The sequence below is a fragment of the Rhamphochromis longiceps genome, linkage group LG7, assembly GCF_057381845.1.
Source record: "Rhamphochromis longiceps isolate RC_006_pf linkage group LG7, R_longiceps_female_GT1.1, whole genome shotgun sequence".
Taxonomy (NCBI): Eukaryota; Metazoa; Chordata; class Actinopteri; order Cichliformes; family Cichlidae; genus Rhamphochromis; species Rhamphochromis longiceps.
The window spans coordinates 53,480,161-53,495,067 of record NC_140563.1 but is presented as its reverse complement, the minus strand read 5'-3'; the positions used below and the strand labels follow the sequence as shown (position 1 = coordinate 53,495,067).

The window sequence follows — 14,907 nt, the reverse complement described above, 5'->3', positions numbered from 1 at the left end:
TCTCAACCCATTAAACGTAACCAGTAAAACAGTGGTGAGGTGATGAGCTGCCTGTATGCAAATTACTATTATTACATGCACAGTGACTATAGTTCATTAGGGCACAGTGTGCAGCGTCTGCGAGCACCCACGCAGCCCGTTTTGACGTGCATGACATAAATGGGTGTTCTGTAACAGCAAATTTGTATATTACTGTAATTTAAAGTGATTAAATACAGTGAGGCAGCTATAGCTGGCTGTGCTGAAGATTGCTCACATGACCGAGTAGTTGTGCATTTTACGTTTGCAGCTCGCGCTGCATGCAGCGGTACCTGTTTGTGCTGAGCCCTCTGCTTGGTCTCAGGACTGTCGCCTTTGGAGGAGGAGGACTGCTGCCGTAATCGAGCCCCGCTGCCGGGCCAGTCGGGCGATGACGTCATCATGCTGCCGGAGGAGGGCCGGGGGTAGGGTCCGCTGTTGAGCGGATTCGGTGGGGTGCGGCCACGAGTAATGTTCTGAGGTGGCGGTTGGTCTATTCGCCTCTGTGGGCCGGCGCTGTTCTGCCTGGGGACGCCGGGCTGGTGCGGTGTTTCCGTGAGGGACAGCTGCCGGCGGTTGAACTCCCCAGAGCGCCTGGTGTACTCGTCCCCGCTGCTCCCCCCGCCCCCTCCGCCGTGGTTCAAGAAGGAGTGCTTGCCTCCTGCTGGCCCGTCCTCATTGTTGCTATGGGAACTCACCGAGCTGTGGCACTCTGAACCCGAGTCGTTCAGTCCCCTCGGGGACACGGGCAAGCAGGCCGCCATCTGGTAGACAGGGTTCTGGAAGGACAGCGGGGCTAGCAGCTGGGCGGGTCGGCCAGGAGTGCTTTCCGTGCCTGGGGTGGTGGGGGTCTGGCCTGGCCGCCTTATGGTGGGACCTCCGGGGATGTTGCCTTGTGAGGTTATGGCTGACCAGCCTGCCCCGGAAGCTGGGCCTTCACCCAGAGCATCTGAGGAGCCGGGAACTGTGCCACCATCCAGAATGCGGGGGTCCTGGAGGTCTACCATGGACAAGCTCTTGCTGCCATTGGCCATGCCCAGGTCTGGCTCATTCGTCTCAGAGTAGCTTGAACTGCGTGCAGGGGAAGGCTGGATAGCTGAGTTCCTTGTCACGAAGAACAGATCCTTATTTTCTGGTGTGGGTGATGGTAATCTAGTGAAGTCGACCAATCTGAAACAGAGGCACATCAGAAGCCATAACGATAACCATCCATCTACGTCAACATGAGGTCAAAAAGAGCAAAAATAAAATGTGTCTTAAAGTATCCACAAAAGTGGATCCAAGTGTTAAAATGGGCTAAAACCACCTAATCACAACAGACAAATGTAATGTAATCTAATCAAAGAGAATCCAATAAATCAATCTTTTAGGAAAACACGATTTGTTTCAGCCGTCCCCTCACATTTCTTCTGATAGCAGATGGAGGCTTCACTGCCAGAAGACCATTACCTTGACAGATGTGACTTATCTTCCAATAATCTCTATCATTCACATCACGCTCCTCTCCTGCTCTCGGTGTCCTTCTCCCAGCGTTCCATTATCTTTCCCTCCCTTAACTCCTTTCTCCTCTTCATTCTGCTCATTCGCTCTCCTTTTCTAAACCTTGACACATTCATCCTATTTTTTGGTGGATGAGAAGCAATTAAGACAGAATGGCAGCGAGCTCGTTTGAATTTCAGTCTCACAGTTCGCTCGTGAGGTTACACCACACACACACACACACACGAGCAAATAGTTATTGTGATAAAGTAACAAGAGCAGGGCTCTAACATCAGGTCATACAGGGACATCGCTTAATTAGTTCTATTGATCCAGATGCCTGATAGGCGTAATGATACCGTCTCTCTGACACTTCATGCTCCTCATCTTCGCCTGAGACGCTGGATTTTTTATTTTTTTCATTTGTCTGAGCCATTTTCTGGTGATGGTCCCTCTGCTTTTATGTTAATCTTTTCAAGTGTCACCTTGCCATTGTTCTGGCAGCGGGTGAGAGGACAAGGGGATAAGCGAGACAAGGTGCCGTCTGAGTGAGTATTCATCCACTGGAAAGTAAACAGGATTTCATCGGGCTGATGTAAACAAGCAGAGGTGACACTTTTCACTGTGTCGCTGCCTCACCTGGCAAACATTAGCACTCGGCAAAACTGCCAAGCGCGAGAAGACACTGACACTCAACTCTCATCACCACCTCAAGATTACGTGGCTCCGGAAATCAGTGAAGTTTGGAATTGTGTCCTATCCATAGACATTTGTGTACGATTTTGTCACAACTGGCCAACACTTAGAGAGTTATGGCCCAAAAAACAACTAGTTTTTTGTAGGTTTGACAACTTCAATTCAACAGAGAGCCTCTCTGCAATATTGTATCGAGAAAGGCTCACAAATATCGATATTTTATTAAATAAATGAAAATACTCTTCAAATACTATGAAAAAGATGGCTCATCTCATGTACCAGGGTCCTGTGATAACATTAGCCAAGCAAACTTGCAATAAATCGGCTCAAAGTAAAACTAGTGCACACACTCACATTGATAAAACTACATCCTGATTCAGAGCAAGCTAATATCTTACTCACACAAGTAAAAACACACATGTCAACCTTCTGGCTGGTGAATATATTTCATTGTTATATTCTGTGACCACATGACAGTTGCACAGGTCACCTGGTACGAGGCTTTCTGCAGACAGTCCCACTCTGACGTGAACCGACTGCAAATAACTGCTGTTTCATTTATAAATGCACGCAGATCGCCAACATGTTGCCATCAGTCTGAATGAGTCTTTGTCAATAAGCACAACATGAGGGGACTCGACTCAAGTGGCTGCTAGCTGCTTGTATTGTGGTTATATTCCTGTGGAACAGAAAGGTTACTGAGTGCAAATGTGAATTTCTATTAAATGCAACTTGCCTCTGTAGAAGGCAACAGATATAAGATTTACAAAAATGTTTTACAGTTAATTGTTGCATTACGAGAAATTGCAGACTGATATCAGACTGATATCAGTCTGCAAGTGACAGAGATTAGTTTCCTTCCAGCACATCTACTACCTGCAAGTAGCCCATCTCTCAAATCAATTCCAGACCCGACCTGTAATCAAATATGTCCAGAGCTGGCTGCTAGTGTTGGAGCTGGAGAAGATGTACATTATTAAAAACTGTAAACAAACTCAGACATGTCTGCGCTATATGTTACACTTAAGGGTATTCAGCTCTCTAAAAATTGAACAAATGTTCCAAAACGCTTCAAGTCTATATCATTAGGAGAAGGCTGAGTCACTGGCAGATCCCTTTTATTTATTTATTTTTAATTGTTCAGTGATGAAAGGACTCTTTCAGGACCACTTCGTTTTTTTCTGCGGCATAGATGTTGAGTGATTTTTCTATTTATAGCAATTTAAACATGTACTAGCTGACTCTTTGGATACCACAACGGTGTGGTGAAATATACCTCAGCTGCACAAACATGGTATTTTTTCAGCACTTTTTTCGCATTTCTCTTTTTAGAAATTTGAGTGTATTTATATTTTAAAATGTCTTACCCGGAAAGGTCATTGTCTATGACCATCTTCTGCAGGCCGGTGGAAATGCTGCAGACTGCCTCAGCAGGAGGCGAGCCCATTTGCTCGGAGGACTGGCCGGGTGTCATCTGGACACTGGACGGGTTAGACAGAGCTGTGTTCACCTCTCGCAGGATCCTGGGCAGAGGACCCAGCTTAGAGGCTGCACTCTGCAAATAATAATAAGAAGTCAGAATTAAATGTAATCCATGTTAAATATTGCTCCGGACCACTTCAGTGGCAGCGTTAATTCAATTTTATTTAAAGTGCAGTTTGTTTGAGTTTGTAATTTGCATATTTCTGAGACATTATTTCCCCCACGCCACATCGAATAATTAAACTGCAGTCTGATGGACAGTGGGTGGGGTTCAACCAGACTTTGATTTCTGAATTATTGAAAGGGTTAGGTAGAATGATCTACAGTAAGAAAAAAAACATCTGCTACCACCAGCTTCCCATCTGCTACCACGGCTAATGGAAATGTCCTTATAAGCCCAGAACATGCCTCGCCCCGGCCTCAGTGTGTTCTCCCCCGGCGCACTGTTTATGTAATGCCATCATAAATTACTGATGATGTAGGATAAACATACTGATCTACACTAGAGAGATGAAATCCTGAGCAGCAGGATCTCACCTTTAATCAATCAATAAAAAAAATAATTAAAAAAAAATCAATAAACCAATAAATACGGCTTTGTTGTGGGTTTTTACTTCCACCCTTGTGTTTTAGCGCAAGCTAAACTCGTCTGCTTTATATCTGCTTCCCTCTCTCTGTGCTCACATATGCTGGTCTTTCAATACAGCCAAATTTCCAATAAATCTGCTTTTATGTACACATTTTTCCATGTCAGTCAACAGAAGGACTATGAAATATTGACTCTAATGTGGCCCATTAACTGCGCGTTAACCTGTCGTCACGAGCCATTTTTCAGGCCGCCTGCTCAGCTGTGGTAAAGTCCTGATTTTAAGTTTAAATCAATGGCCGTGCTGTGATTTATGTTTACATCGGAGAGTCATCACTCAGGAAGAAATTTCAAAGTGACAGAATGTTTCATTCATGTCTGATCAGCTGCCATCCCCAACTCAACTCAATATGCTGCGCTGCTCCCATTAGCGCTTCTCCCTGTCACTCACGGATCTCTTCCTGAAAGGGGCAGCGGCACATCAGCTGCGTTTGCTCCCCTTTAGGCAGATCACCTCACCCTATCCTCTTCTGTTACACCGACCATCTGCATGTCCTCCTTCACTTCTTCCGTCTGTGTCCTTCCCGTTTTCCTCCTCCCTGGCAGCTCCATGTTCAACGTCCTTTGTCCAGTTTCTAATCATGTCCATCCTGGCCACTACTAATGAAAGTCTTAACACCTCCAGCTCCACCGCCTGTGTTTTTGTCAACGCCATTGCCTCCAAACCGTAAATCACAGCAGGTCTCACAACTGTCTTGAAAACCTTCCCTTTCACGGCTATGCTTCTGTCACAAATCACCCCTGACACCCATCTTTGCTCACGCCACCCTGCCTGCACTCTCTTCTTTGTCTCTCTTGCGCAGACGGCTGACCACACACAGATCTTGATGGACAGCTAATGACCAACATATTTTTAAGTACCTGGTCCATCTGGGAGACCACCTCTGAAAGAAGGGAGTGCAATGTAGAGAGCTCCCTGCCGAGGTCAATGTAGCCCTCAAAGCCCGCTGTGTTGGAGATTGTCTCTGGGTTTGAGATTTCTAGCAGAAAGCGCTGCATGTTGGTCCACTCGTGCTCCAGGAACTGGTTCATGAAGGACATGTATTCTTCCTTGTTACCAAATCTGTTAGGAACAGGGGCAGGAAAGAGAAACAGGGGAAAAACAACGTAGCAGAGTTTTAAGTCCACAATTCTACTCTAACAATAGAAGGTGTTTTCAAAACACACAACAAAAGCAGAAACTTACTTGGTGAAGTTTGCCAGGTTTTGCGTGACTTTAGCAATGAGCGTGAGCGTGCGTGCCGTGCGATCGTCGGGATACTCTTGCATCAAATTGAAAAGCGAGGGGGACATAATGGCCGGACAGAGAAACCGCAGGAACAAGGAAGCGCTGATCAAACGCTCGCTGATGTCCGGTCGACCTCGGTTGCTGCATTCCTGCCGCCACGATGCAAAAACCTCTTTGAGTTCTCGTGGAAAGACACTGTTGGCGATTAGAGAGAGGAGAGAAGTTACTCTCTGAGATCCAAATGTAGACTTTCAGACAAGGTAGATGGCTGCCTCTCCCTGAGCCTGGTCCTCCTGGAGGTTTCTTCCTGTTAAAGGAGAGTTCTTCCTTCCTGCTGTCACCAAGTGCTGCTCAAAGCTAATCGTCTGATTGTCGGGGTTTTTTACTCTGACACTGTAGGGTCTTTACTTTAAACTGGTGTTATATAAAGAAGACTTCATTCCCGGCACTTGTGTACTTGATATAATAATGCATATTTTTGTATGGTATTAGTATCTCATATTACTGTCTATGCTGCTGGATGTAGCAAGGTTGTAGGCTGAGTGAACATTAATCATGAGGTTCCTTCATCATGTGATGCGTCTCCTCCTCTCAGCAGGTTCTTTAAATCATTGTTGAGCTGTTGCTATAATCACACTTAGAACAACAGTTGTTTGTATTTACATATCTGGCAGCTGCTGCTACATTGTATGAAACTTAATTAAAAGGCCCCTCAGTAGCAGTGTTTATAATACAAAACGATGAAGCCTGGATAAAAGTTACAATGCGTGCACACTGGAGACACTTAAACACACTTTTAAACAAGAAAAGCTCCAGCATTCACCAGTATGAGTTGATGATTTTGCAGAAGGCTAGCTCACAGCACATCCTCAGGTTGCTCTGGTGTTCTGGCAGGTCACCTGACGAACACTTGGATGGATCGACCTCACAGTTCTCATCCGACTCGTACAGAGCTTTGATGAACTCGCCTACAAATTAAAAAACAAAAAGAGTTAAGGAATATATTTACTTATATGTTTCCTTGTTGATATGTCATATAATCAGTTGAGCTCTCAAAGACAACAAGAGCCGTCAGACTCGCACAACCCAAACAAGGTCGTGCAGAAGAATTGCGTAAAGGAAAAAAAAAGGCAACAACACATAAAAGTAGCGAATTTGAAGTTTGGCCGTGGTCTGAGATTTTTATTCCTCTCTAATCAGTGTGACTGAAAATGGAACAGCAGCGTCTTGAGTCTCTGGTGGTCTAAAAAGGAAAGCTTGGCCGTCCTTGTGCTACCCTGGGTCCAGTGACATCAAACGGTTAGCCAGACGTCAAACAATAAAAGCAACGCAGTGATGCATCATTTTCCAGACCTCAAATTCTGTCTGAAGTCAGCCAAGTGAAAGGCACGCAAGGAAACAAGCAGCAATTTGAAGACAGCCAGAAAGAGACACTCATGTGGAAAAGAAGAACACAAACACTAGCAGAATACCATAAATAAATAAATTAATTAAAATCTAAAGTTTTAAAAATAGGTGCCAGGAAGGCTGGGAGCCATTTACAGATTAGCTTCTGCTGCTTTGTCTCTTCTCAGAAGAACATTTTTAGAATATTTTCTCCTCGACCGTCTCTGATTTGAATACAAATTTTAATGTCCAAAGCTTGAATTTATATAATGACCGCTGTGAAAAATATCTTTCAAAGCCATTTCTTTTTTGAAAAACGGTCCATTGAGCCCATTCAAGCCATATTTTTGCACAGTGACATTCATCAAAGGCAAAGTTTAAACATTAACATCTCAAAAACAATTAAAGATGAAACCCTGACATTTTCACTGGACTCTCTTGAAATATTCAGTCAATAAATTAAAAAAAATGCAATTTTCATTCATCTTTGATGGTAAAATCTGACCAAGAAAAAATTAATTATGATTTATTTTGATTTCAAAATATGCACATATTTAACTAAATTATTATCTGATAATTACATTTAGTTCTATTTAGTTCTATTTGGACATTCTATTTTTTTTCCTGGTACAACTTGTCATATTTCTTTAAAATGTTTGAGCTATTCATCTTGAAACGTTGCCTCTGATTTCAATGTGTGGAAAAAAAATACTGCAAGTGTCTCGAGGGGCAAAAAGCTAAGATTTCACAGCAATCATTACATAAGTCCAAACTTTGGACCATAAAATATTAACGAAAATTGGAGACGGTCGAACAGAGGGCCCATGTTGGGATGGAATGACCCAGTAATCGATAGAGCCTGTATTGCAATTTCACCCTTTAACAGAAAAACACCGTCTTTCTCTCTTATCGTCCACTCTGAGGGAAAAAAAGAGACTTACAGTCAGCATGAGTTTCACTGTTATGGCAGAGAAACTGAAAGGCATGATTCCCAATAAGGATATTAGAAAGCGTGGTTTGGCGGACGTATACTTAAATGTTAGATAGAGGAGGAAAACACACCTGTAGTGCATCATCGCCCCTCTCACTGGTCCACCTGCTTGATACTGTGCTAATTATGTTATGTCCTCAGCCTGTTGCTTGTCTCTTACTTGTCTTTTCCTTATACCAACTCTATTTTCCCGTACCTTATCACCTGCCTGGCCACCTCTGCTCCCTCCCCTCTTCCCACCTGAGGCTCTGTTCTCCACGTGCCACTTTTATAAAGCCACACAAACAGCCATCAGGCCACTGCAGGGCAGCTTACAAGCTCACCTGGTGATATTCGCCCTTTACTAATATTTACTATAACACTGCTCTTAATCCTTCCCAACCTGTGTCGTGCACGCTCCGCTTCGACGTTAGAAAAAAGGTCGGGGGATAAACAGACATCAGAGGAAGTGTCTACGTGCAGGAGAAGAAAGCTCCCTTTCCAATCACTAACCGAGGGCATCGTGCAGGTACTTCTGTCCCACCAGTTTGAGGTATTCCTCTATGGCCTTTGTAGCCAGTGTGTTTTCTCTGAAGATGAGGTGCTCGTTCTCCCCGCAGCGGTCCACCTCTGACATCATTAAATCTGTGAGGAAGTCCTACAGAAAAAAAACAAAACAGGACGAGCACAAGGTTAATAACTGTTATTCTCAAAACGCATGCACATAATGAATGAGTTGATGAAGATGTCTGTCCAATTATACAAAGAGCTGAATCGTGCAAGAAGGTGAGAGCTTGGAAGTAAAAAAGCTAAACAGGAAAAACGAATGACAGTGCATAATGGAAATTCAGTGTAATGGCCATGAAAACAAAATGTGTCCTCAGGGGAGAGTTGGTGGTGGCGAGAAAAATAAGAAGGCCTGGACTTGAATACAGTTTCATCTGATTCATTTTCACCCACTTCCTAAAGAAGCTGCAAAACAAAGCAAAACAGGATATTGAGTTCCTCTCTCCCTCCACCAAGTCCAGCCTTAAAGTTATATTTGTTCTTTGGGCAGAGCACTAAATGCCATCACAGCTTTTGAGATGCTCCAACTCACTGTTAGAATTAGGATCTGTTGAAAAAAAACTAATTCAAATTAAAATGATTGGTGCTTACATGGTTACATTCTGTTTTTAAATGTTTTCTGCTATAAGTCTCATTCACACAGTGCTTAACTTGTACGTCTAACATTCACAGACACACACTGGACAGGAGGAGCCGTGGATCCATCGACCTCCTGATTGGTAGACGACCTGCTTTACCACCTGAGCCACAGCCAACCAAGGAGATTAGATCGTTCCAGGTCCTAACAAACCCCAGAGTTGTTTGCTTAAGGTGAAAATGTGATCCTACCTCAATCCAACTCAATTACCAAGTGTGCTTTGCATTCCAGGATGTGGCAGAGTACCACAGATATGCACTGTGGACAAAATGTCACAACTAGCTTCTACAATGAATTAAAATTGCACAGATTTATTCCAAATGCTTGAAGTAAATTCTCTGTGTCCAGACTAGTCCAGAACACGGCAGCTTCTTCCTGTATTTCCTTTTGTTACTCCTGCCTCAGACGTATCTGGCCGATAAGCGGACCAAACGCTCTTGAGGTTTTTTTTGTGATCAACATTTTATTGATTTAAAACGGGGTTGGGGGGGCGGGGGGGTACAGACATATACAGGATGAGAAGATTTTCCAAGCGTCAACAGTCGTGGGTCGAGCTTCATTTAATTTTGCTGTAGTATGTTCAAAACCAATAACACGGATAAGACATCGTCTCCAGAATGATTCCATACAAATGTCAGGACAGAACCATTGCTTTGTAATAGTCTTCTTTGCGGATGTGAATCCAGCGAACAACATTTTGCATTGCATTTGACGCTCTTAAGTTTTCTGTACTGAAGCTATCGGACTTCACTCTGTGTGAAATGAAACCAAACGCCATTGTAAAACTAACTATGGGTGTGTAAATGCCCTCTCAAGAAATGGGAAAAAAAACAGTCCCAAAAAGATTGATTTGTGACATTTCAGAGACAGAAATGGACGGGAAAGCAGCAGAGGGGGAACGACACACACACAATGGACTCAAACCGAGGCCCCTGCTGTGGCTTTCAGCATCCGGGTCACAAGCTCAAACAGGTGAGCCATAGCAACGCCTTTTAAGTTATACTAGCAAACTTCATAACAGACAGATCTTTTGTGCTCTAACACACTGAGGGAAGATGCTACATCCTGTTTACCAGCTAGTCAGGACAGTGACTTCTTTTAAGTGAAGCTGGTGTGATTAACTGTTTACAAAAACACTGTTGACCCAGCTTTAATGACTAATAGTTGGCTCATAACCTCACACGTATACAAGTACATTCAAGAAATCATATGAAAGACGTCGCCGTGATAAGTAATTTACCATTTCACCTTTTTCTCAGTGTGAAACGAGAAACGAGAACACGAATGTTGTCGTACTAAAATGAAGGCAATCAAAATAATTTCTTGTATCGACACGTACTTGGAATGCAACTGTGTATGTGCAAAAAAATATTTTCCACAGCTCTAATAAGGGGAGGCGTTTCCTTTACTTTCATTCATATGCACAGAGTGATCTCTGCACCTCGCATTCATGCAAAAGGAAGAGCAGCAAAAACAAAACATGGCTTGACTAGTTGTCAACAGAAGCTGTGACTTTAAAGCATCACATCAACTTTTTTTTAAAAGAAGCTTTTCTTCTTCATTTAAGGATTGATGGATGCAATATATGGACGGATGCTCTTTTTTTTAATCAATCTAAAAGAAAAAGCCCTTTCAATTCAAATCGATCAGGTACTCTGTAGAGCTGCAGAAACAGGTGGAGACGGGCATTAAGGTATTAAAGAAAAGGAGAGATGGAAATAGAGCCATCTGGGGATGAATCATCACTTGTTTGGATCCCTTCAACAAATTTCTGGGTGCACTCTCATGTAAGTCCCCCAGCAGCTTGTTAAGCTAGGGAACCAGCGTAGCAGCGAGGGAGACGAGACGCAAGTGACAGATGCGTGGAGGGAGAGGAAGAGGAGACAGAGCGGTGGTGTTTAAAGAACGGAGGGGGAGGTGGTGCTGCGTGGGGGGGGGGGGGGGGGACACACACTATCAGACGGTTTCTATAACTGCTGGAGCATCCCGTTCTCTGGCTAATCAAAGATGCACCACAGGGAGCCAATCATCCACTGATGTGCAAAGTAGGTGCGATGGCTATTTGTGTATGAATGTCATTTTTAGATGGCTGAATATAAAAATAATTTGCCAGCTGTAAAAGTAGCTGCTATGTCTTGTTTTCTAACAAGATGGAATCAAATGAAACTTTTTGACACTGATTGAAAAAAACCAAACTTTAATGTTATTTATATAAAGATCATCTGGTGTGAACGGCTTTACAAGTAAAAAAACAAAAACAAAACACCCTCGATGACTAAGGGACAGAAAAAAAGAAACACTAGAAATGATCTCATAATGGGATCACACCAGGCACGACAGTCGCCACCACATTGATTTTTAGTCCCATGACTACTTTATAGTCATTACTACAGTACATTATCATCAGCTGTAACTGCATGGCTGGTATTGTTTTCAGCTTGTAGGTTTGTCTGTGTGTGTGTGTGTCATCTTGGGAAAATGTGCCTCTGGTGACAGCAACAGAAGCTGCCACAATGGCAGGTGTTTATACGTCTGTCTGTCTCTGGGCAGATTTTGTAAGGAAGGGCAAAACAGAATCACTTAATTTTACAGGTCGAGATTTAGAGGGGTGTGGTCCGATCTTTGACTAAATGGTGCATGAAGAGGGCACCTATTAAACAGTTTTTTGAATTTTTAATGCAAGTCCCAATATTGGACATCTCTATTGGGTGTTTTAACAGTGAATATGCTCTATGAGAACTCCTTGGTGCTGGGGCTAGTGTGATCCCACTGATGGTGCTTTTCTATTTCCAATGCTACTTAGCATATATATATATATATTGTAACGATGGTTAAGTGTTATTGCACATGTTGGTTATCTTTGCACACTGTTGTTGTTCTTTTAAGATTCATGTTTGGTTGTGCTGCAGGAAGTAGGGAGGGTGGTGTGGAGGAAGGGGAGGGGGGACCTGGGTTCTGTGTTGTGTGGGTGCCAGGCTGAAGAGAGGTGTAGCACGAGGGCGCTCTCCCCTGAGTTAGCAACCCGCTTGCTTATGTGCCGAATAAACGGACAAACTGAGACCCAACCGTCTGGTTCTTGTGAACGTTACATTGGTGTCAGAAGTGAAGAAAGAAAAAAGAACCCCAGAACGCCCGACACCCTGTTGCTGGCGACGCTTGCCGTTACGAGGAGAGGATGTTGCCGGGCAGGATTAAGAAGGAGACGGAGGAGAGGGAGGTTCGTCCGCGCTCGCCCGCCCATGGAGTGAGGGAAACGGCGCTGCGGCTGTCTGCCGAGGCTGGATTTTCTCCAGGTTTGACTAGGCTCAGGAACTGTTCGCACAGCGGCCGCGATTCCGGCGGGAAGGAGTCGACCTCGCTTGGCGCGCCGTCACGTGATGTAAACAAACATGGCGGCGCCCAGCAAGCTGCAGCGCATATAAAAACGCCTAAGTTCAGCGGCAAGACGCCATGGGAAGTGTTTATCGCACAGTTCGAGCTGTTAGCTGTTGCAGCTGGCTGGTCTGAGGAACATAAAGCTCTCCAGTTGGCTTTGTGCCTGTGTGAGGATGCAGCTGCATGCCTGCTGCTGCTAACCGAGGAGCAGAGGGGAGATTATAATGCTCTGGTCGGAGCACTTCAGAGGCGCTTCGGGCAGTATAACCAACCAGTGCTGCTGAGGTCGGAGTTCCACAACAGACGCAGATTGCCAGGTGAGCCCCTCCGCATTTTGGCCCATGAAGTCGAGTGCCTTTGCCGGAGGGCGTATGACAGCATGCCACCATCAGTGCAGGCGGAGTTAGCTCGGGACCAGTTCCTGCAGGCCCTGAGCCCTAAAGAGCTCCGTATGCAAACTCAGCTTGCTCGTCCGGCCACACTCAGTGCAGCCCTGGAGCTAGCGTTGGAGAGGGAGATGCTTGCGGGATCCTCTGGGGGCGCTGATGACGCACACGTGGTGAGGGCTGTGTCAGCACCTGTGGAACAGACGGAGACGCCAGCGGGCCTGTGCAGTTTGGTGCAGGCGGCTTCGCTGCAGTCGCCTTCCCCTCGGGCTGGCCCACACCGCCGACCGCAGAGCTGCTGGGGATGTGGACAAGTCGGACACCTCATCAGGCAGTGCCCCAAGCTTGCAGCGGTTCAGGGAAACGCCCATGGGCCCGTGTAGGCGGGAGTACACGGGCCTGGGAGAACGACATCCCCACTCCACCGCCACCCCCACCTGGTGCGGCCATCGCTGTGGGCTGGACCCAGGTTGGCGGCTTTTGCCATGTTCCAGTGACGATTGCGGGGGTGTCCTGTACGGCCCTGCTGGACACGGGGTCCAATGCGACGCTGGTCCGACCCGATGTTGTCCCACCTGGAGCTGCTGTGCAACCGACTAATGTGCAACTTAAGACTGTGACCGGTGATCTGGCCCCAATGAGAGGGAGGGGAGTGTTCCAGTTCAAGGTGGGGGACCTCGGTGTGTCTTATGCTGCCTGGGTGGCTGACGTGCAGGACGCCTGCATCCTTGGGCTGGATTTTTTACGAGCCATTGGTGGTGTACTGGACTTAGGCAAAGGCTTCCTCGCACTCCCTGATGGGAAGAAGGTGCCGCTTATTCCCCCCCCGGTCTGCACAGCATCTGCCGCGGCGTCCACCTCCACCGCAGAGACCCCTGCAGACCCGCCAGCAGAACAGCGAGCGGAGGAGGAGGAGAGGCTCTCAGCAGTGAGGAGTATCTGGTCAAAGAACTGTGAGGGGCTGACTCCACAGCAGCAAGAGAGTCTATGGCAGGTACTAAAAGAGTTTAGTGACATTTTTGCCCTGAAAGAAAGTGATGTTGGCTTGACACACTTGGTAGAGCACGTCATTGAGACCGGGGATGCCCAGCCTATTAAAGTGCGCCCCCGCCGCCTGCCCCTGGCTCATCAGGAGGCTGCAGACAGAGAGTTGTGTGAAATGATGAAGGCGGGCATCATAGAGCCATCTGATAGCCCGTGGGCCTCCGCGGTGGTGATGGTGCCTAAGAAAAAAAGTCCTAGGATGCGTTTCTGTGTGGACTACAGACCACTCAACAAAGTGACTAAGAAGGACTCTTACCCCCTTCCCAGGATTGATGAGTCTCTCGACTTAGTAGCCGGGTCCTCCTGGTTCTCCACCCTGGACCTGCGGAGTGGCTACTGGCAGGTGCCACTGTCCCCGGAATCCAGACCGAAGACAGCCTTCTGCACTAACAGGGGACTATGGCAGTTCAAAGTCCTGAGCTTTGGTCTTTGCAACGCTCCTGCGACCTTCGAGAGGCTTATGGACAGTGTGCTGGCTGGCGTCCCACGGCAACGGTGTCTGGTTTACCTGGATGATCTTCTAGTGCACGGGAGCTCCTTTGATGCTGCCCTGGATGCCCTGAGACAAGTGTTGGAGAGGGTGGCGGCTGCAGGCCTGAAGCTGCATCCCGACAAGTGCCACTTCATGAGGAGGGAGGTGGAGTTTCTGGGCCACAAGCTGGGTCGTGAGGGCATCAGCACTTTGGAGGAAAAAATTCACACCATTACCGAGTGGCCCACACCAGCAGACCAGAAACAGCTCAAAAGCTTCCTAGGACTGGCGTCTTATTACAGGAGGTTTGTGAAGGGCTTTTCCTCCATAGCCGCACCACTCTTCCACCTGCTGCAGAAGGACCGTGACTTCATCTGGACCCAGGACTGTCAGCAGGCGTTCAACACCCTCCGCAAATCGCTGACAGAGTCCCCAGTCCTCGCCCCCCCTGACCCCACCCTGCCTTTTGTCCTGGACACTGACGCAAGTAATGTGGGGCTGGGAGCTGTGTTGTCGCAGGT

General features: G+C 46.3%; 1 protein-coding gene across 9 annotated transcripts in view; it reads right to left on the bottom strand.

Moving 5' to 3' along the window:
- Nucleotides 1-14,907, bottom strand: part of dab2ipb (DAB2 interacting protein b) — a 175,537-nt gene that overhangs the window by 16,307 nt on the left and 144,323 nt on the right. For all 9 annotated transcript variants that reach the window (XM_085414284.1, XM_085414285.1, XM_085414287.1 and 6 more), the window contains 6 exons: nt 8,419-8,563; nt 6,373-6,517; nt 5,508-5,744; nt 5,183-5,384; nt 3,561-3,748; nt 312-1,188 (listed from right to left, as the gene is read on the bottom strand). In XM_085414284.1, coding sequence (XP_085270410.1) covers nt 312-1,188; nt 3,561-3,748; nt 5,183-5,384; nt 5,508-5,744; nt 6,373-6,517; nt 8,419-8,563 — 1,794 coding nt within the window. The remainder of the gene's footprint in view (nt 1-311; nt 1,189-3,560; nt 3,749-5,182; nt 5,385-5,507; nt 5,745-6,372; nt 6,518-8,418; nt 8,564-14,907) is intronic.